This window comes from Natator depressus, chromosome 9, assembly GCF_965152275.1.
Source record: "Natator depressus isolate rNatDep1 chromosome 9, rNatDep2.hap1, whole genome shotgun sequence".
NCBI classification, from domain to species: Eukaryota; Metazoa; Chordata; order Testudines; family Cheloniidae; genus Natator; species Natator depressus.
Genome location: NC_134242.1, coordinates 3,210,477 through 3,233,676, shown reverse-complemented (window position 1 = coordinate 3,233,676; position 23,200 = coordinate 3,210,477). Strand labels below are relative to the sequence as shown.

The 23,200-nt window shown below is 45.0% G+C and overlaps 1 protein-coding gene across 3 annotated transcripts in view; it reads left to right on the top strand.

Moving 5' to 3' along the window:
* Nucleotides 1-23,200, top strand: part of OSTN (osteocrin) — a 172,651-nt gene that overhangs the window by 146,251 nt on the left and 3,200 nt on the right. The window contains exons 1-4 of one of the 3 annotated variants that reach the window (XM_074963343.1): nucleotides 2,869-2,935; nucleotides 10,392-10,490; nucleotides 15,214-15,431; nucleotides 22,182-22,278. In XM_074963343.1, the coding sequence (XP_074819444.1) occupies nucleotides 10,392-10,490; nucleotides 15,214-15,431; nucleotides 22,182-22,266 (402 nt within the window). In that variant the 5' untranslated portion in view covers nucleotides 2,869-2,935 and the 3' untranslated portion in view covers nucleotides 22,267-22,278. Of the gene's footprint in view, nucleotides 1-2,868; nucleotides 2,936-10,391; nucleotides 10,491-15,177; nucleotides 15,432-22,181; nucleotides 22,279-23,200 lie in introns of those variants that run through there. The other 2 variants (XM_074963342.1, XM_074963340.1) reach the window with 2 other exon arrangements.

Here is a 23,200-nt window from a genome sequence, read left to right as displayed (position 1 = left end):
TGATTTGTTAAGTCAGGAAGGGGCGGACTCTTGTGTCTTAGCAGGATGGCTGAGACAGCCCAGTGAGCCAACAGCGCTGGGGACAAGGAGAAGACAGTGGGTCAGTTGGAAGGGGGGCGGTGCCTGAGGCATGAAGCGGCAGCTACCAAGATGATCATGTCACACGACCTACGTATAGCTCATAAGAGCAAGTGTGCGTCGGGACAAAATTCTCCTACAGCCCTGGCTGGTGAAGGCCAGTCATCTTTAAGCAGATTTAATCACTGAGTTCAGCTGAGGAGGCTTAAAAACCCGGGATGGGCCTGCTTTTTTAGTAAATGAAAACAGGTTTTTGGGATGCTGAGCGACATGCACTAAGCGAGGGCTTAAGCCTGGGCCAAACCTCCAATGGCCTCACATGGTGGACAGTGCTAAATATAAACACTTATACTATGGGGTAACTTTGCAACGCGTTGTTGATTGTGGTATTTAGAGCCCAGTCCAACCCCCTCTGACTTCAGTGAACTTTGATTGGACTCTTGGGCCCCCATTAACATGAATTCCTGACACACCTTGATGAAAAGTCACCTCCAGGGGTTAATTTTTTGGTTGCCATTGAGTTTTAGAAGAAAATAGAACGGCTCAAACCAGGGTCTTTCAACCATTTCAAGTTGGCAGCCACTTATTCAAAGTCAAAAAGCTCTGCAACCCCTTTACATTTCCTATAAAAGTAAGAGTTAAAAAAACGCATCCATGACAAAGGCAAGCCTGCCTAACTTATTTTGTGTGGGTTTGGAAAGTTTGACGAAAATATTTGATCCTGAAGGGTCAGGGCCTGAGGGGAGTGGGGGAGCCAGGTTTTCTTTTCCTTGGATTGCCATGAAGTTTTCAACATCTCATGACCTCCTCTCCCCCATTGCCTTTGACAATCCCTGAGTTGAGAAATGCTGCATTCAATTTTTTATTTTATTTATTTGTATTTAAGATAAAAGAGGCCTGTCTAAGGCTCTAGGTGCACTAACATAATTATACAGTAATACAATTAGATGAAAGGTCACCAGCATTAAAATCAGCAGTTCCACAGGAGCTCAGTCAGCCAGTCACCTACTCTCTTCATCATCTGGGAAGCATGCCCTCAGCCTTCTCCAGCAGCCCTGTCAAATAGGTGTCTTTTGCAGCATGCCCAGAAAGTCACCAGATTTGGGCTTTAGTTGGGGATTGGTTGATTTAGTTGGGGATTAGTCCTGCTTTGAGCAGGGGCCTGGACTAGACGACCTCCTGAGGTCCCTTCCAACCCTGATATTCTATGATTCTATGTTGGATCAGTGGGGGTGGGAGGCAAGTTCTGAAACCTACAGAGAAAACACCCTGCCAGCTGCTCCCTCTTTTATAACATGGGGATCCACCTTGAGCTGCCTGGGGCCATGGTAGTGTGACCTGGGCAAGAGAGGTGATCCCCAGGTAGGCTGGTGCCAGAGCAGTTAGGGCTTTATAAACCTTAAATTCCACCTGGCAACCAATGCAGACCCCAGAGCACAGGTGTCACTTGCTCCCAACAAGATGCTCTTCTCCATAAGCAAGTGGCTGTGTCCTGCGCCAGCTTCACTCTCTGAATGGTTTTAAGATGCAGCAGCCCCATGTACAGCACATTGCATCGCCTAATTGTAAGGTCAAAAAAGCAGGGATAAGAGTGGTACACTCCACATCCAAAAGGAAGGGCTGCAGCTTTGGAAACAGGCGTGGATGGGAAGAAAGTTATTTTGCGACAGACATTTCCTGTTGTTGTGGTTTATATCGGTTCTGCCACATTTTGCTGTCCTTGCCTGGAGAGGGAGTTATACTTTTTTTCACAGCTGGTTAAAATATTGTCCATTTCTTCTTTTATAACCATCCTCATAAGGGTAGATGGTGGGCCAGTAGATTTAGTTCTGGGGGCTACCAAGTTTCCACAATAGTTTTGCAAGCCAAACACATAAGAGGAAGCTACTTATAAAATTTCTTCTCGTTCCCTACTGAGTTTTGGGAGGGTTATTGCAAAATCAAAGCAGTAGCAGTGACAAAAATACCCTTTATTGGTCAGCTTCTTTTGTCAAATAAAGAAGGGGTCTGCAAATGTTCATATCATGGATTTTCCACAAGCAGGAATTTTATGCTTCTTTAAGATTGGGACAAAGAGTACTTTGCATTGTACGAACCCTTTTGCAAATGGAAGAAGAAGGACAGGCAATAAAGAAGATGACAGACTCATATTTGCCTGGTATTTCAGGCAACTAAATGGGCGCCATGGCTTTGCCTATTAAAAATGGCCCTCTGCTTTCACAGCCGGCACTCTGTGGCAGTGTCCATAATTAAGATAAGCGTACATGCCACTGAAAGACCGACGTCCCTAGGACAGATGTATAAAACAGCCTGCCTTTCTATATACACCTCATTTAATTTACAACAGGAATAACCAGCTAATAAAAATGCACTATTTGTATTTTTTCTCTCTAAAGTACATATTGCCCTTCTACAGTCATTCCTGTAGTCCCACGAATTACTGTTGTTTAAAGACATTCCAGGACATCATGTTTTCTCTATTATTGGTTGCAATACTAAGAGCTCAGAGGAAAGGTAATGCTACCAAAGATTATTCCTCTCCCAGGAATGTCTCTGATTCTTTTTAAAAAAACCCTAGACCTTTAATTACAACCTAATCATCTTGATCCGAGCAATAAATATAACAAATGTGAGGCAAGAGTGTGTGTGTGAGTGAGAGGGAGAGAAAGGTTTAGGGCAAGGATCAGTGGAAAATCTTTAGAAATGATGTAAGTGAAAGCAAAGGCAGGGATTGGAGTTTGGAGACTACAGCAGAGACTATAAAAACTCTGAAAGAAAGCTGAGCGTTAGGGATAAGTTAGGGTGGGAGATCCTAGCAACATCCATCAAAGTTGGGATTGCTTGTATCCAAGGCAAGGTAAGATAAGCGACGAACGGGGCGGGTGGGGGGGGGGGGTCTGGGATTTTTGTGTGTGTCTGTTGCTTTGTTTACAGAAACTCTTTAAATATTTGCTTTATTTGTCAAGCATATGAACATTGAACATTTTGAAATTAACAAGCAAGCACAAAATACACACAGGCACATGTCTGATGGGAAAAGTGCAATTCCTCTTTGCATTTTGGGGTCTGACAGTAAGAAGCACATCTCTTAGTAATTTGGGTACTGGAAATGAACTAATAATAAAAGACAGAGACATATTTCCGTTAGCTAACGAGTTAGCATTTAAACAAGTGTCAAACAACACATCCCTATTGAAGAAGCTGTTTTCTTTTATGCTTGTGCAGTGCTTAGAAGATGTAAAGTGCTCTCTAGATGCTAAATCATAGTGGTATTTTACTTGTTTTTCCCTTTTGTGTGTTATGTTCTACTCAGAATAAATCAAATGCATTTTCTGGCTCTAAAGGAATTAAAGAGCCAATCTAGTTAAATAGCTAGATTGATTGCTTTGCTTTAATAAATAACGTATTTTTAGTGACATGTTTACATGGCTGTTACCTGTAACATGTTTTAAGGCACAAGGTGAAGAAATTAGATCCAGGAAAGCTCTTAGCCAGCAAGTTCTTTATCCATTTCTTTTTGTAAAGCTCCTGTGTCTACAGAAGAGCATTAAGGATAAAGGGACATCCTAATATCAATGATGGGCCAGATTTGGAGTAACTCAGGTTTGCACTGGTGTAACTAAAAGCATAGTTTGGTCCAGTGGTTGTAACTGTGCTTTCTTCATACTGGGCTCAAAATCTCACTCTCTCTCAGCTACCGTAACTGGGGTCACTTAGTGTGTAAATGTAAAGGACTTTCAGGTCTGCACTCTGGAGGCTGCTGAGGTAACAGGGGGAGTTTTCTCGGGGAGCCAACATGGGCTTTGTTCACTGGTGTTCAAATCTCTGCAGTTCTTAAAACACAGGAGCGTGCACTACAGTCTTACTTGGCTGCTCACTTTAGAAGCAGCATCCTCTCTAATGGGTAGAGCATAAGAGTTGAGAATCAGGAGCATTATTCATGACGCTGACACTGATTCATTATGAAATTGGGGGGTGTCACTTAACTTCTTTGGACCTCAATTTCCGATCTATATGATGGAGATAATCCTGCTGGCCTTTCTTTGTAGAGCACTTTGAAGTCTATGGATAAAAAAAACCACTGTGAAAGAAATTATCGAGATTCTATAAGTGCAAAATATTACTGTTCGGAGCAATGGTGCTTATCAGTACTCACTGCTGATTTCAGATGGATCAGGGTTTGTATACTCGAACTTCGTCTAACTGCTCAGTGTATCTCTGAGTTCTAGGACTGTTATTTTACTGAGCGGGTTCAAAACATTGCAGTTTACAACATGCATCGACTGTCTACAGCTTGCCTGTAATATGATTGTAACTCACCTTTATATGCTTCTGAGTTAGCCCAAAGAAATAGATCACCTACAATTTCAACCTACAATACATCTTCACCCAGCTGTACATTTTTTCTTCACCAATAATCAGGTTTGATCTTTGTTCAAAAGGGTTACATGTGTCTATCATCCATCCCAGCTAATATTTGGGCCATTGACCTTACCATTGTAATGACATTCTTCTCTTTTTCAGAGCTGATCTCAAGAGCTTTATCTGTATAATTATGGAAGTATATTTTAGCTGGTCGTCATGGGCACTATTCTCTGCTCTAATAACGTATTCTGTACTTATCTGTATGCAGAACTTCCACTTATGTCCCTCCACTGTTAAGAAAAGAGAAATTTGCTCTGCACGTGTGAATAAAAACCTAGTATCTATCTCTGTACATTTCAGGTCTGTGTATATTTCCTCTTTCTGATTGTTTTAAAGGTTTGTTTTCTTTATTTTGAAATGCTGAAGACATACAAGCCTGTGACACTGAAGAGCTGTTAATTCTTAGCCTGAAGAGCAAAGAAAACTTTTGCAAAAAAAAGTCTTAAAAAGGAAATGTAAAAGTGATTAGAAACATTTAGAAAAGTTGGCCTGCTTATTTGGTAAATATATAAATGATTTAGGAGCTGAGCATTTGTTGGCAATGGATAACAGTCTAATAAAGTTTTGTTTTCCAGCGTGCATACCAAGAATGCTGTAGTTCTTTCAATGATCTTGCCTAGCAAAGGTGGAAATAGGTGCTTCTCATTAATGGCTCTTTTCTTGTATGTTGTAAAAAATCTGCTTATCTAGCACTTTTCCCTTAGCCTTCTAGGTGGATTTTGTCAGAGTCATTTGTGACTGATACATTTTGATGTCCACGCATGATTGCCTTCAGACAAAGTTTTTTTCATTTGCTGTTATTAAATGTTTGTTTGTGGTGGGTGATAGTCAGGTACAGATTGTTCTTAGTTTTGCAAGCTGTCCAAATTGTGTAACTCCTGCTAATTCCCAGGAAAACGTTCCTAGAATATCCTGCATGGACTATTTGGGCTGTACAAAATATTCAAATGAGCAAACAATGACCATGCCTGATTATCCTCTCCCTACTGCTTTTGCATCTGTGTAACTCCATGGACCGCAGCTGAGCTACTCACGATTTATGCTTGTTCGAGTTCAGATGTTCACAGGGGGGGTGGGAGGGGGGGGGCGTAGTCTCCTCTTAAAACCCCGGGGTATTTTTTTGTATATATCCTGTAGCACTGATGAGAATTCAACATTCCGAGATTCAGCCCTTACTCACATGAGTAGCCCTACTGAAGTAAAGCGGCTTCTCTCATGCGTATAACTGAAGGATCAGGCCTTTGACACAGGCAAGTCCCCTCGCAAAGAGAAGCAAAGAGAATGCCTGTTGCTATTATAGGTATATCCGCAGTGCAGCTGGAAGTGAGCCTTCCAGCCCAGGGAGACGGACACGTGCGAGCTCCACTCAAACTAGTGCACTAAAAATAACAGGGCTTGTATTCAGGTGGATAGCTGGTGGCACAAAATCCAGGTTGCTATTTTGGGTGCTCTAGCTTCAGTGGAGCTAGCTCATCTGTCTACCACGGGCTGAGAGGCTCGGGTCAGCTGCAGTGTAGATGTGCCCCAGGGGCCCAGTCTTGCAGTCCTCATGATGATAGACTTCCAGCTGAAGTCCATGAGTGTTTTGCCTGAGTAAAGACAGCCAAAGCAACCATCTACATGCACGTGTTCTTGCCACATCTCCTTCTTTCCAAAGTTTAAATGCAAGAAAACATTTAAGCACAATTTAACATAGACCAAAATAGCAGGAAAATAATTGCCAAGATGGCAAGATAACACATGCAATAAGAATAAAGCATTGGCAACTGTGTTGTTAGAGTGAAGGTATACGTCAAAGTCAAGATTTTCAGAAGTGATTAATGACTTTTGGGTGACACCTTAAAGGAGTCTGATTTTCAGAAATTGCTAAGTACTCACCCTCTGAAAATCAAGCCCCTCAGATGGACTCCCAACGTCACTCATCACTTTTGGATTCTTGGCAAAAGTTCATCAATTTTAAATACAAGATTTGGAAGATCCTAGCAGATTTAAGTAGATGAAGCCTGCCGTGAGCTATTTCCCTACAGTCTCAGGGGTCTGAACAGTCATTGCACTAACCAGATTAATAGTAAAAGGCAGTTTGAAGTGATCATAGAGAAAAGCTAATTCTGACTGCATCATATATATAATAAAAAAATTGATGTGGATTTCCAAAACAGCAAATGCATTATTAACAACAGAGACTATCTGGCTTTAACTGTTTATAATTTATGGAATGCATTTTCCAGTAAGTCCCATACTTCAATGTCTTTTTTAAATGGACTGCTTTCTGCAGAGTGTGTCATATCTCATCTGTGGGATGAGAACAAAAGAGCAACGCTAAGCTATTTGTGTGCTGGATTCAGCAGTGGTATTTTTCCCCTTCCTCGTACATTTTCATGGTATTACTGATAATTCCACTTGCATTTAAGCAAGGCTCCCCAGAAGTTTCTGAAATCACTGAAATTTCTGATATGGGAATATCTTGGCTTTTATGGTAATGAATGCACTTGAGGGCACAGTCCTGCTTCTACGGAAATCCGTGTGAGTTTGCCCATTGACCTCAATGGGAGCAGGATTTTCCCCAGAGCCTCCAGTGCATCTGTTAGTAGCTCATATCCTAGTTTCAGATAGAATACTCTGCCATCTGCATCTTAAGAACAATGGGTTAGACCCTCGGTGGAGAGACTCACAAAACGATACATTTCACTAGCACAGGGAGCAACAGACCACTTTTGATGGCACCTGAATAATTGCAAAATAGTACGAGCAGCTTGCTGAGCGTGCACACCACTGCCCTCTACTGGATGGAATTACAATTGCTGAGAATGATGTCAGAGGCCCTGCGTGACTAACAGGTAATGGAGATTCTCCTTTACCTCTAATAGTAGGGGCCTGTGTTTCCAGAGCGGGAAGATCTGAGTTTTCATGTTGTTGCCATGAAGTACCTCATGTCTATGGTGCGCAGTGCGGTGACAGTCTGCAGTCCTGATCCTGCCTCTGAACACCGTCCAGGCACATCCCTGCAAAGCCCCATTGACTCCAGGGGCCTGCCCGCTCCTGTTCACTGCAAGAGTAAGGCCTAAATTTCTGGAGGAGTGCGGAGATGTTACAATGTTGCTATTAAAATTTGCGTGTGAGAGTAATCAATGCACAATGGCAGGAGAGTGAAAGATTGCGGTGCAGTGTATGACGTCTTGCCTCAGTTCTGTTGCTAACTGTCAAGCAGGAGAAATAAAGCACTTGTGATTTATACTCAGAGTAATCTTCACAGTGGTGTGAAATATGATCATTTGAATTGGAAAGAACAATGATGGCTGTTCACATTTTTGATAGGCAATGGTTTTGAATTCTGTGATGAATTACACTGTCTGGTTCAGCCATCTTGGCTTGGGGATGTCATTTCGCTTTTGTTATAAGAAAAAAAGAAAAAAGAAAAACATATCTGCAGATCCCGCGGGTCTGATGTTAGGGAGTTACCATTTTGCGGATGGTCAAGCGTTCTACTTTGTTTTGGCCTTCTGTTGGAAAGGCGCTTCGAATGGTACGTGCAGATTTCTGACAAAGGTTGCTGCTGTTTATCCTGTTCTTTCTTTTATCTGCTTTAATTGGAACGCCAACAAAGATGCTGAATTATACCAGGAATTTAAGCTTTGCTGCGTTTTGAGCTAAAATATGGGTGAAACCCATAAATATGTCTAAATTTCAGACATGCGATTTTATCTGTTGAAAGCTGGACAGCATTTTATTTATTTCAGATAACACAGATTCTGAGACGCGCATTCACATGGAGTAGCACCTTACCGCCTCATGTAGACCCAGTGCATTCAGTGGGAGTATTTGTCGAGTAAGCGCTACTCAGCATGAGTAAAGCTATTGGAATCTAGCCCACAACAAGGAGGACAAATCCTGCCAGGAGCTGTGTTGCTGTCATAAATTTACTCAGAGCAGTTCAGATCTAACTTCACATTTCTCGTCAGGAGTGCGGAGGTAGAACACTAGGGTTCAACACGCACCCGAGATTACGCTCGAGTCATGATTCAGGTAGAAGGGGAACAGACATCTAAAAAATCCAAGGGACAAAGGAACTGAGTAGAATTGTTCAGGCAACATCGGAATATACAATAGATGAACAAAAGAAGAAAGAGAAGTGACTAGTGTAAATAGCTGAACTCCGGATATATGGTTAAAAGTGGTGGGTCAAATTCATGTCTGACATACACAAACGTAACTCCCCTGACTTTGATGAGTTCAGCTGGTGCCGTCATCAATGGCTTTGCCTTCGCGTTCAGTGGCAAAAATGATTTAGGACAAAATCACTCACAGAAGGGCAAATCCTGCTTCCATCTCCCGCCTCAGCAGGCCCAACATTCAGGGGAACCAATGTGCTTCTCTGCTGCAGGAGAGGGCAGCGTATAGGGGGGCAGCACGTTCATTGTCCTCATACAGAGAGTTCAGAAGCAAGGGCTGAGGAGTGGTGGGGTTAATACGGTCTCAAGCTGGCCCTGATTTTGCTCCCATTTAAGTCAATGACACCGTACTTTTGCCATTAACTTCAATGGGAGCAGAAGCAGGACCTTAGTCCCTACAATTTCCTTTCCTTCTAATTTTGCTGGAGTTGAGTTCCAGCTAGTTATTCAAATGTCTTTTGGGATGCAGGTGCCATAGTGTTTATTTTTATTAGTATGCCAGATGCCATTTTTAGCTCTTTGGTCTTTGGGATGAATGAATACCAGTGCAGACATTAAGCCATATGAAACGGGTGTATTTAACCTCACCATTTATTTTTACTTCCCTGTATCCAAATAATCAGGATGTGGTTATCTGCAAGGTGATAGATGGTGACTTTTTATTTCAGTGCACAGCCAAGTACAAAAATACACATTATAAAGCACCACAACGGGGGGGCGGGAGGGTGGCGGGGGGGGAAACCCGGGCCAGATCCTCAACTGCTGTAAATTGGTGTCGCTCTGTAAGTTTCTGGATCACTGCTCAAAATGGATGGATACTTCAGTCTCACCTTATTCATTCCTTTGTCTCTCTCCTTTGACTCCTCTGGAGTTAGTCCGGTTTATATCAGCCATTTCCTAAATCTTATGGACAAAAGAAAAGGGTATGAAACCGGATAACAGAAGCACATGTAAAAATAATTAAAATAACACCATTTTTATACCTTCCTCTACAGAGTCTGGTACTAGCAAATATCAGTACAAGGGTAATAGGCAAGATGGCTTGTTGTTCTGATCACTTAAGGAAAAGCCCGTGTGAGAAGCAGAGAAACAAAGACACATGGTATAGCTTGACTTTCAAAATAGGATTCCAAGCACTTTGCTTCATCTCTCTTGTAGTGTGGGAAACAAGAGCAAAGTCAAACATTTCTGCTGGGTATAGTCTGCCCGATCTCATGAGAGATCTGCGAAAATGAGGATAAAACAACTCTCGTACATCATCAGAATATATTTACACAGCCTTTCTATTTCTGCCGGCTCCAGCAGGAGAGTCAACAGAGAGCGGTAGAGTGAGGGTTGAATTATGCTTTCTGGGGCTGGGCATGGAAACAGATTAACAAACAGATTAGCAGATTTCTTCTGGGGCTGGAGGCCCCAACCCAACTCCCATGAAAATCAAGGGCAAGATTCCCAGCCAGGTCGGTGTGAGCTGGGTTGGCTCCTGAGCATCAAGGAAGGCAGGATAAGCCACTAAGCTATGTATGAGCCAGGGGCTCTTCCTGGCTTTGCTGAGTGACCCCGGGCAAGTCATTTCCACTCCGTGTGTCTGGTCTGTTTGGGGCTGGCTCATCCTTGACTTCCATCACCACTTTTAACCGGTCCCTGCTGCCCTTGTCGCGTGCCCTTCCCCCTCGGTGTGTGTCGGGGTGGAGTGATTCAATAGGTTGTTCTGCTTTGCAGATGCTGCAGGTTCGGTTTGGGGTGGTGCACTTTGTCCTGGCGCTTACTCTGCTGCAGTGGCCCGCCGGCACTGCTGTCCTGGCTGAGGCAGCTCCGCAGGTAAGAGGCTATTCCTGACACTCCGCAGGCACCTTCCTTTCCTAGGGAGCTCGGAGCCAGGGACAGCTGGAGAGGCAGGTTTCTCCTTGGGACGGGGGTGAGATGGGCAGCGGGCTCTAGGGGAGGTGTTAGACTCTGACTGGGCCGTGTGCCGAGTGTAAGGGGTGCCCCAGGAGCAGAGGAGAGGGTGACGTGTGAACCGGAGTCACCATGTCTCCCGCGCCACTCGCTCGCTCCAGGTACTTCATCCCGCCCCGTGGAGTAACTTCTCCCCTCCCCTCTGTGCACCAGCTATTCTGGCCAGGGATTCGGGGAGGAGGATGCAAGGCTGGCACCCTCTCTGCCCCATCCGTGACCCCTTGTTCGCCGCGGGGAGGATCAGATGCTGTCCTCCTTGACTCCCAATCTGAGCTGAGGAACAAGGGTGGGTCCTTAATCCCCCATGCAGCTGAGTTAGGGCTATGAAAGCCTAGCTCCAACCCCACTCCCATGAAAATCGATGGAAAGATTCCCGTCCAATCCAATGGGAGTTGGCTCAGCTCTGAAATGTCAAGGGAGGCAATGCGGCTGGGAGTCAGGAGACCCGTGTTGTTTGCTGGGACCTCTTGGTGTTGTACAAACACGGAACAAAACAACTGTCCCTGCCCCAAAGGTGTTATCTGTGTGGGCCTTTCGCCCGACAACAGGGGAGGGAAAACACGGTGAAAAAACAGGAAACGGTGACTATAAAAACCACTGACATCGACAGGGGGAGACCTTTATTATTAGAACTACAGTAGTGTCTAGAGGCCCCAGAGCTCTATTGCGCTAGGCCCAGTACAGGCACATAGTGTGAAACAGTCCCTGGACCACCAGCTCCCTTTCCTCGCCCACCCCCCTCCAACAGACCATGGCTAATGTGCGCTTCCAGAGACACAGCAGAGGCCCTGGAGGCCGCAATGTTCCCTCCGCACCGTTAAGGTAACATTTGGGAGACGTTACCCAACCCATACCTGAGTGAAGGATGTAGCGCCTACCAGGCCAGAAACCCAGCATTCCCTTTCCACAATACTTGAGACTCTGAGAAGAAAAAAATCAGTCAGAGGAAATACGTACAATGAGGTGGCCCTCACCAAGGGGTTGACTGTGCTGAAGCTTGTCATGCTATGTCCTGTGAGTAACTGTAACGCCAGGGGGAAGTGTTCCTACTGTAATATGCCCCAAGTTCCCTTCTAAGATCACCCGCTCAATCTATATGGATCATGTTTCCCTCCAGTGAATGATAGCCAGCTGCGGTACAGGGTACATTAGATATTTAACAGCACATGCAAATGTAATGGAACCGTTTGGAGTAGGACAAAAAGGTACAATGCCTGACTGAAATAGCAGTGTAAATGTAGGTGAGTAGAATGCATTTGCCCTGTCTCTCTGGCCTCGATTACTGTTGTATCTCAATGCGCAGCTAATGAAAGTGTATGATATTGGAGGAAGATGGTAATCTGTTCGTCAAGAGACAAACAGGTGAAATTGATCAGACAAAAGTTGTGATGATTTACCAAGCTCCATGGAGACTGAGTAGAGTAAACAGGCAAATACTTTGCTCAAACGCTGGGTTCCCTGACACCTTTCCCAGAGCCCAAGGATTGCATCACGCTGTTCTTTAGCAGGTGCAACCTGTGCAGGCCAAAGAGCCACATATCATCCTGCTTATTTATTTGAGTGGACTTCAGCTGGGATCAAGAAGGAGCATCGGATGGAGACCTATAGTCTTGCCATGCTTCACCTGCCCATTAAAGCTGTGGGATTCTGTGGGCCACACTGTAAAACATGAATGGGGCACATATGACCCAGAGGCCACACTTTGGGCACTCTTTAGTAGAGGAATTAAAATACACTAGGGCTGGTAGGGAAATGTTTTTATTTTCCACAGAAAACATCAACTTTTTGGTTCAAAAATCAAAAACTGAAAAAATGAGAGCCAAAACCCAACAGATGTTGATTCAGACATGGCACCACAGTGCCTCAGGGGAATTGTAGTTTGAGTGCCTCTTGCTCTCAGTCTCTTCTCTGGGCTGGACTCCCTGGCCGGACTACATTTCCCATGATGCACCATGATCTGCCCTCTTGCTGTGCCACTGTAATGCATCATAGGAGGTGCAGTCCAGCCGGAAGACCTGCACAGAGGAGAATACATTCATGAGACACCCAAACAACTCCCATCAGGCTCTGAAACAGCATTTCTGAATCAATATGTTCTGTTTCGGAGTATTTCCTTTCTTTGACAAAGTCAAATTTCTCTGCAGAAAGCTGACCCTTTGATAACAAAATTTGTTGACTCAGAAAACCAATTTTGATGGAAAAATTGCAACCAGCCCTAAAAGCCATCAGGAGTTTATAATTTTGAACAGGTCACAGCTTCTAAGGATTTTGTCTTAATATCTGGCAAGATCTTCTGTTAACGTGGGTTGTATATGAGGGGTTTTAAATGGTCAAAGCTTTCAAGTTTCCTTGAAAGTTTTTTAATCTTCCTTAAAGTCTCATCAGACTAGCGTTCACATGTGCAACAGAGTTTCCGAACTACCTGAAATGAACTACTCTTAAACCCTCAAACAACCTAATAAACACATCCTACCTGTGATCCATGTGGAGTGCATATGGATCACATAGCTCTACACGTAGATGGACTTGTAGAACTTCCCTGATGGCTTGTTAAGATCAAGGGAAGCCCATTTGTTCCAGATTACACACTTTACAAATATTGCAGTATAATGCAGCGATTCAGGAGCATCCTGTCTATCCTTAGCAGTGGGATCCATTTCCTCGTTCCATCCATGACCATCCAACCGAATGAGATGTTTGTAAACTCCATTTCTTTAATGATTTCTGACTGGCTCCCTGAATGCACACAGCAGAAGCACAAAAGGAAGGAGGTTAAAATCTGCATTTTTCAAATATAGGGTCTGGGTGTGGATATTCTTATAGTAACTCCAGAAGAAATTCTGCTACTATCTTACCTTTATATCTGAATCTGAATCATTCCTGGGATATCAGACCATGATATCCCAGGCACCATGAACAAGACTGCACTCTTTCACGAGGACAAGTTGTTGGCCTATCACTCAATCCCCAACCTAGGGGACCAGTGGCAGCTTTTCTTCTGGTCCCTATCCTTTGATCTGTATGGTTTGGGTGGCCCTACCAGGAGTTGAAGTTCCCACGAGCATAGCTGTCAGCCTTCCCACCATGTCAAGGTGCTGTCCTCTGAGAAGGAGACATATATTGCCTTTGAAATGCTGCCTCCCATGGAATTGAGCATATTCACACAACTGAATAAAACCAATGCCTAGATCAGAAACTGAAGAAGAAGACTGTATCCAACTGAAAGTGATTGGGGAATTTGAAGTAGGCAGAGAATAATCACCTACATTATCTCTGAGCAAGGCCACTGAGGCTAACATCCTTAATCTGCTGAAAAGTGCCATGGACTCTTTTTGACCAAAAGTGGTCAGGGCATCAGCTTTACATCTGCTTTTAAAAAGACTAACCATGGAGCCATATTTTTTGCCTCTTACAAAGCAGAGCAAATTATTTCATTGTCTGTTTTTATGTCTTCGGTATTGACAGAGGCCAGTCAGTATTTGTCACCTACCCAATATGCATAAATCTAGTCTAGTAAGGGTGTTAACCTCAATGTCATAAGAACATAAGAACAACCATATTGGGTCAGAAAATGGTCCATCCAGCCCAGAATCTTGTCTTCCGACAGTGGCCAATGCCAGGTGTTTCAAAGGGAATGAACAGAACAGGGCAATCATCAAGTGTCCTAAATGAAGTTCAAAAAACATCCTGCCTATCTAACTTCCCTGTAAGTTTCAAGAGCATATGCTGTTCTTTATTTTCTGTCCTAAACTTGCATAAGGCTGCCATGCCTTGTCCTACCTCGGAATTGGTAGCACTTCAGTGCTGGGTGAAATGATTTTGATGTATTGTTTGCATAACAGTTTGCCAGACTTGTAAAGTGATTTGGAATGGAAAATACCATATAGGTATTTATTACAGCTGGTCATAAAACAAAAGTCACTATCCTGAAAATGTCACATTTTTAAGCTGTTTTCATTTCAAAGAGTTTGAAAATAAATATTTAATCTCCCCCTGCCAAATTCATAGAATTATTTAATTGAAATTCAAAAAAATATGGAATACATTATTGAAAATGTTATTGAAATGATTATGGAAAGTTTTTGTTTACCAAAAACCCAGGTTTCAGTAAATAAAAAATGTTGATAACCATTTTGAATAACATTTCAGAGAAAATTTTAAATTAAAAAGTCATGCAAGTTTTTGTGAAAAATGAAGAATTTCAACAATGTCAACAACCGGACATTAAAAAAATTCGTCTTGCAAAAATGACCAGTTTTCACTAAAAAAGGAGGGATAGTTCAGTGGTTTGAGCATTAGCCTGCTAAACCCAGGGTTGTGAGTTCAAACCTTGAGGGGGCCATTTAGGGATCTGGGGCAAAAATTGGGGATTGGCCCTGCTTTGAGCAGGGGATTGGACTAGATGACCTCCCGAGGTCCCTTCCAACCCTGATATTCTATGATTCTATGAAATTTGCTCCAGGTTTAGGATTTGTCAGATTTAATGTATTTACAGGCTGTACCAATCACTGTGCTCACTGTACTGATTGAAATTCTTTTCCTGAAACAGAAACATCAAGCAAACCCATCCCCTCTTCCTTTGCAGCCCTTTGACTCTTCCATAGTATTAGGCATGGAAGCACATTCCACATCCAGCGAAGAGAAGTCAGCCACGGACCTGGCAGCTAAGCTGCTGCTTCTTGATGAGCTAGTATCTCTTGAAAATGACGTGATTGAGACCAAGAAGAAAAGAAGTTTCCCAGGGTTTGGGTCTCCCCTCGACAGGCTTTCTGCGAGTTCGGTAGATCTGAAAGGCAAGCAGAGGTAAGCTGAGAGATCGGATGGTACAGTGATGCGCTATAAAGAATGTTGATAGATACACTTTCCAAATGCAAGCTACTCATTTTCATTAGCTCGCTAGTTCTGTGGTCGGCTGTGGGTAATTCATTTGTCAGCATATTGAAGTCACTGCAGACTACTCATCTTCTCAATGTTGCTGCAAGATTTATAGCTCTTCAGCTATGGTAAGTAATGCACTCTGCAGCTGATTTATCCTTGTAGCCCGAATCAACCTACAAGAGACATCCGGGTAAACTTATTCCTCCAGCGCACCCTTTCCCATTCATGTTCATGGCCCTTCAGTTTAAAAGGCTATTTAGGCAGTAAAACTGTTCAAGGAATATATATACTGTCTGGCGTTTAAAAGTGAAGGGGGGGAGGTTAAACATTTACAAGAACAGATGGCTGGTGAGAGGGCATCTTACACAGCAAATCTTGACCGACACTGTAGTGTGCGTAAAAGTCATGGACAGTACATGATAGGAAGGGCATCTTGAGTAAGGCCTTCAGGATCCTGGTCTATTGGTTTCACTGAGATTGGGTCCTGAGCAAAATATGCCTATCCTACAATGCACCTGTTAATATTCAGGCCTGATACCTTGACTGTTCACCTTAGAGGAGATGGGGCTTTATGTTGGAAAGAGCCAAGGAGATGCGAATTAAGAAGGCAAAGGAGATGCGTGTGGCTGCAGGGCAAGACTTGCAGGGTGTCTGCTGCTCATCGTAACAGAAAGCACTCACTGAGATCTCTCTCTTTCCCCTCCCCTGCTATTTGCTGCTGGTGACCATCTTCCCTCACCTTTCAGCCCCAGTCCAGCAAAGCACTGAGTGACGTGCTTAAAGTTAGGCACTCGCTTTACGTGATTTGCTGGAGAAGGGCCTTTGTATGGATGGGTAAACAAAGTTCTGATCAAATAAAACCTGATCCAAGCCTTCACCCAAAACTCACCACAGACCTGGAACCAGAATTTTTACTGAGGCCTGTAGAAGTTTGGCTGACTGTGTTTAATTTGGAAGTGAAAAATATTCACTGGAGCCAGCCAACGTTTTCCAAAATTGTTTTCTTCAAAGATATTTTTGCAATTAACCAGCTTTAATACTCACGCTGCACTTCCAGGCTCTGGCCAGTAGGGGGTAAATGATTAAAACCTCAGGCAGGGGTTTTTGCCCTTATAGCTCACTATGAACTCAAAATGGGCCCATTTCTGAGAAAACCAATCACTGCAGTAAGTGCGTGGGGTTTTTAAGCAAAATTTGGCTGTTTTGGGGAGCAAAAATGAGCCCTTTTTTCAAAAGAAAAGTCTTTCCACAAACCCATGGAAATTCATATTTTAGATGTAAAAATATCGATTTGATCTAAATTACAGAGAGAGCAAAACACCTGAGGAAGGGGAGGAAGAAGTTTGGGAAATGGGCCAATATTTCTCGTGACATTTCTCAAATCAAAAACAATTTCATCCAGGTCTAGCTGAACTCAGAAGTGCCAGAGTGTCACCAAATATCGCCTTTCATGAGATTTCCAGCCCTGGTTTCACCCGCGAGAGTGTCATTGCTCGGAGGAGCAGACAAGCTTTTCGCTCCTGGAGGAACCAAATGTTGAAGCCATTTGAGGTTCTCTGATCGCTACATTTTACACTGCTACTGTTCTCACCAGCATCCTGGGGTCACTCTATACAATCACCACACTAGCGTATAGACCAAGGGAATGCTGTTCGGTCATATGGACCAAATCAGAAATGTTTCTCAGCCTGTATACTAGGGCAAGTGTAAGCCAATGACAGAGTCTCTGCCTTCTCTAGTGGTGGGTCCACATGAGATGACAGCCTGCTACTGTTACACCTTTAGCTCCAGGAGGTTTAGAGATCCTGAATATAATGGCTTGAAAAGCTCTCAGATGATGAAAAAGACTTTACACCCTGTATTAATACAGTGCTGTGATACACGCTCACATAAAAGAAACTTACCGCAGAGACTGGGGGAAAGCCTAGCCCCACTGAAGTCAATGGCAAAGTGGCCGTTCACTTCATCCCGGATTTCACCTACTCTTAACATTAAGAAGCTTTGGAAAGCATAGACAAAAGCAAGAGAAGACGAGCTTTAGATGAGATTCAAAGCGAAAGAGACCCCAGTAAGCGTCACAGAGGCATAAATAATGTTCTAAACAAAATTCCTTTTGATTTTTCTGCCCAAGGCCAAGCCCTGTTTGGTCGGCAGGCGAAGATGCACAGAAGCTCAGCAGACAGAAGCTCTGCAGGGTGGGCTGAAAGTCCCTGTCATTGCTGCAGATGGCCACAGGAGGGATCAGCTCAGCCGTAAAACCTCTTAGCTTTGTTCCAGTGCTTTCGATGGGAAACATCAGGCCCAGATTAAACAATTCTGGGGCCCTGACTGCTATGGAAATGGAGGGGCTCTCCAGATTCCTTAAATTGTTACCGCCCCTTATGTACCCAGCCCCACACAGACCCCCAAATGCCCCCTCACTTCACATCTACCCCAACAACCCTCCACCAGCCCCCACTGATCCCCCACATACGTCCCAGCAGCCCTGACATACATCCTGCTGACTGCAGGCCCCAACACTGCCGCCCCACCAGCCACAGCCCCTAGCATCCCCCACTCACCGCCAACATCCCCCAACCCCACTGCCCCGCCAGCACTCGCCCCATAGCCCTCACCCACTGCCCCCAGGACCTTCCTGGGCACTCACCGGCACATCCCCACAACTCAGCACTCCACTCCAGGTGACAGTGGCTCCTCCTTATCCCGGCCACCCAGGTCTGCGTGCTCCCATCGCCCGCCCTTAAGCTGGCAGGCTTGGCCTGGCCGCTCCTCCGTCATGATGGAGGGGCAGCTGGGCCAAGTCTGAGTGAGTGCCATTGTGATCTGGCACACAGTGTCATAGCTCTACTCGATTTGGGGGGTTTTCTGGTGGCTGGGGACTCCTCTGAGATGGGTCCCTCTGCAAGTGCTCTGAGTGCACCTTGGTTAGTCCAGGCCTGGGAGCCGTGTGACAGGGTTTTTTTAAGTTCTAGTTTTACAGTGAATGTAGGCATGGAAGCACAATGCTGAAAGGCACCAGACTGACAGCTCTGAAAAATTAAGTCCTCCTTATATCCAACCAAACACAGACAGAGAGCAGAACTGCACGCTGCCCTGATGCCTCTGATTCCCCCGCAGTGGTGCGTCATCATTAGGAAAAAAGGTGTGTTCTTAACACAAGTTAAGTAACATGAGGTAAAACCTGATGAAGACCAGGGCAATTGGCAGTTTTCACACATTTTAGCAGGATGAGTTAAAGACCTTAGGGGATCCTATGGTTTACCTGAATCCACTAACTCTTGTGAAAACTCCAGACTGCTTGATCTTCACTAGGATTTTACACTGTTAGCTAACTTGAGTTAAGAACATGCCTTGTTTCCTAGTGAAGACAAGGCCTAAGAGAGTGAAGAGAGTTCATTTTCCAGTCCTCCATCTCTTTGTAAAGTTTCTCCAAGGACAAAAGTTAGGATTATTCCCCAGGTGGGAATTCACTAGGTGTTTGCAGAAACACCAGGGTTTTTACTGCAAAGTGGCAGTGCTTTTATGGGTGAAATGCAAGTTCCTCCACTCTCAAAAACCGTGCTCAGTTTTTCATGAAACATTGGAAGCAGGGATGGAAATATTCCTTCTTCCCTTGTTTCGTTTTTCCTGCACCCCGGCCGTATCGGTCATGATTAAAGACACAAGAGAAGGTTTAGCTAGGAATATCTCGCATTTTGGTTTTGTTCGTTTAAAACCAATGATTGAAATCTCATGCTCATGTTTGTGGCTATTGAGTTGTCTAAACGTCGCATTGCAAACAACCATTTTAGAAAGGAGACTGGAAAACACCTGTTAGGTCTCCTCTATTTCATCCCTTCTACCTCTGCAGGATGCTTCCCCCGTGTACCTTTCCCCACAATGACGGAACGAGGAGTAATGGTCTCAAGTTGCAGTGGGGGAGGTTTAGGTTGGATATTAGGGAAAACTTTTTCACTAGGAGTGTGGTGAAGCACTGGAATGGGTTACTTAGGGAGGTGGTGGAATCTCCTTCCTTAAGGTCAGGCTTGACAAAGCCCTGGCTGGGATGATTTAGTAGGGGTTGGTCCTGCTTTGAGCAGGGGGTTGGACTAGATGACCTCCTGAGGTCCTTTCCAACTCTTATATACTGTGATTCTATGATTCTATGATTTACAGACTATAGTTCTAAATGTCCAAAACAATGGACCACCCTCGCCACGCACACTTCGTTTCGGAGAGCGTCCCACAAGCTAATGTTTGAAAGCTAGTGAAGTGACTACACAGAATGATTTTAAAAAACCAAGTCACAGCCGGGAAAGTCTTTGCCCCAGGACATCCTGGACGAGGGGAGAAGTGACCGTAGACCATTGCTGAACCACCCAGCTTCTGGGCTGCTGAAATGGCCTCTGGCGTGAGTTAGAGCAGCCCCCGGGGCTGCCTGTGGATTACACTGCAGCCCAAATTATCATTGTGCCAAGCTCTATGGCTGCTCCCCTCCTGCCCCTGGCATGCCCCCTATACATTAACCCCATGCTTCTTCTGCACCGGGGGAATTCACCTGTGGCCTGTCGAGGCACATGTCCTGCCCCATGTGCTGCCATCGTGTTGTCCGGGGGGACAGGATCAGCCCCTTAGTGTTTATCACAAGAAAATAAAACACAATGTACTCTGCAATACTCAGCATGTAGAGCCCTGCCCACACTGGGGCTCAGCCCGGATCTGGGCCCCCGGAGCTTGGAGTCGGCCCTTGCCTAAGGCATCCTCCCCTCCTTACAGCCCTTTCCTTGAGCCCTGGTTCTAGAGGAGTGGGGAGCTGAGTTTGAGTTAACCCTTTGTTCACCCTGGCACATAGATGTGGCTTGCAGTCAGGCTGATTTCCTGGGATTCACCCTCTATTTCCCATCCCACTCCTCTTAGTCACACCCCCTCCCTCTCCTCCCTATGGCCTCCCTCAATAATTCCTCTCTGGCCTTGATTTTCAGACCCTTTAGGGACTTGGCTCTACCTACAGCTACCTTTCCTCATAACCCATAATCCGTCCCTCCCCATAACCTTTCTGGGCTTGGCCACCCCATATGGCAGGGGACTTAGGCTCAGATCCTGCCCTTCATTCCTAACGAATTAAGTTGGCGGCGGTGAGGAGGTGCTCTCAGAGCTAAGGCCACCCTGGAGTTAAACTTAGTAAGCTACTGAGCTGAGCTGCTGCCATTTGAGCTGAGGATGGAAGAATGTGTCTGAGGAGGTTTCAAAGGGCCTGGAACTCTGTGGGTTTGAAACGTAACCGCGGATCCAGCCCTCTTTCCTCGAAAGGCCTCATGTTTTAGCAACACCGGCCCTGTCACATTCTCAGCCTCGCCATTGAGCCAAGGGGACGCTCCTGTGGATTCCCCGGGGCTGCCAGAGATGGTTGGAGTGACATGCGGTGCATGCCAGCAAGTGCTGCTCCTGGCTAGCAGTGCTGGCACGGGTGTGCAGCCAGCTGCCTGCCAGTGGGAGGAGAGGCCCGTCAGGGTCAGCTGGAAAAGCTGACAAAGTTGCAACTGTTCGCCGGAGGTGTGAGAGAGGCAAGAAGAAGCAAGGAAGGGAAAGTGAGTTCAGCGGAGACAGGAGGAAGCCAGGGGCAGGTCTGGGTGCAGACTGGGAACTTGGAGACAAGGAAGCGAAATCTGTTTCGTTTTACAAGCTTGTTTCATGAACACCATAAAAAGAGGGGGATCAGTTCAGCGCTGCCATGAGGCCCTAGGCTGGTGCAAAGGGGCCAGATGGGGGGCCTCCTTCCCCACAGAATAACCCCAGCATGTGCGTCTACTACAGCAAGTGCAGAGACAGCTCTCCAGCCCCTTTGCTGCAGCCGCTGGTGCAAGGGACACTGGGGCAGAGGAGGGAGGGGGCAGATCAGGAGTGGGAGGAGGAAGGGGAGAAGAAGGCATAATGGGATTGTACTTACCCCGATCGTGTAGGATGGAACCTGCCAACACAACACCTGTTGCTTCTTTGGAACTAGGGGACGAGTCTATCCTTCTCAATATTTCCCTGCCGTTTGCAACATTTGGAGGAACTGTTCAGTTTTGCTGTGACACATTGGCAAGGTCGGATTTCCTGCAGTGACTCAGACTGAGGGTTCATTGTCTTTGGTGTTTTTGTCTCTGACAGTGGACAATACTGAGTGCTTCAAAGGAGGGTATAAAACCCCACAAAATACCTGACTGTGCCCATTGTACTTTGGAGGAGGGCAGGATGACCACTTTATGGCCGGAAAAATAAGGTTTCCCAGCCCTTGTAACTTAATATTTTATATTTGCTTTAATAATATCCTGCAGCAATGAGTTCCATGGGTGAATTAAACTTTGCATAAATACTATTCCCGTTCACGTTTTAAAAATCTTTTCCCTCGTCTTTGAATAGTAGATGAACAACTTCCAAATGGGGATAATGGACCAAATTCAGCCTTGCTGTAAACAGCTGCAACTGTCTGCTCCCTGCAGGGGTAGCTTTTCTTATAGCGGCTGCAGCTTATGAAATGCAAAACACCTTATTTTGAGTAACTGTCCAGAACCTCCAGCTTTAACAACAGAGCTGCCCTGACCAAACCCCATTGCCAAGACTAGTGTGAAATGGAGGAAGCAAAGATGCAACCACTTTTTGGTTATTCCTGTGAAGTATCTATACCAGTTTTTGCCCTGGTTTTTTGTGCAGGAAGGTGGTGGAGTTGCCCAAGCGACGATTTGGAATTCCTCTGGACCGAATCGGAAAGAACCGTCTTGCCAGCACCAGGGGTTAGCAGATGGTGCAAGTAAGTCAGGTTCACCAAAGCAATGTTCAGACGTCACGTAGGATCCAATGAGGCTCTCGGTTACAGACCTGCAAGCTCATGTTGATGTCAGTGGATTTGGAAGGTCAGATGTGTGGAAAGGTGACTTTATGTCATCATGACAGGGGACCTGGTAACAGTCTTCAAATATGTTAAGGTCTGTTATAAAGGGAACTGTGATGAATTGTTATCCATGTCCACTGGAGATAGGACAAGAAGTAATCGGTAGCAAGGGAGATGTAGGTTGGATATTAGGAAAAACTTTCTAACGCTAAGGGTAGTTAAGCTCTGGATTAGGCTTCAGAAGGAGGTTGTGGAATCCCCTCATTGGAAGTTTTTAAGAATAGGTTGAATAAACACCTGTCACGGGTGGTCTAGGTTTACTTGGTCATGCCTCAGTGCAGGGGGCTGGACTAGATCACTTCTTGAGGTCCCTTCCAGCCCGACATTTCTATAATTCTATATAACATTGCTTTATCTCTGTGTATTTAGCTTTGATGCCTTAAGAAGTTAGGAATTTGCAACCCCCACAATAAATCCAATACACCTAACTTTGCTTGGTTTCAGAGTAGCAGCTGTGTTAGTCTGTATTCACAAAAAGAAAAGGAGTACTAGTGGCACCTTAGAGACTAACCAATTTATTTGAGCATAAGCTTTTGTGAGTTACAGCTCACTTCATCGGATGCATTCCGTGGAAAATACAGTGAGGAGATTTATATACACACAGAACATGAAAAAATGGGTGTTTATCATGCACACTGTAAGGAGAGTGATCACTTAAGATGAGCTCTTACCAGCAGGAGAGTGGGGGGCGGGGGAGAAAACCTTTTGCACTGATAATCAAGGTGGACCATTTCCAGCAGTTAATAAGAACGTCTGAGGAACAGTGGGGGGGGGGGGAATA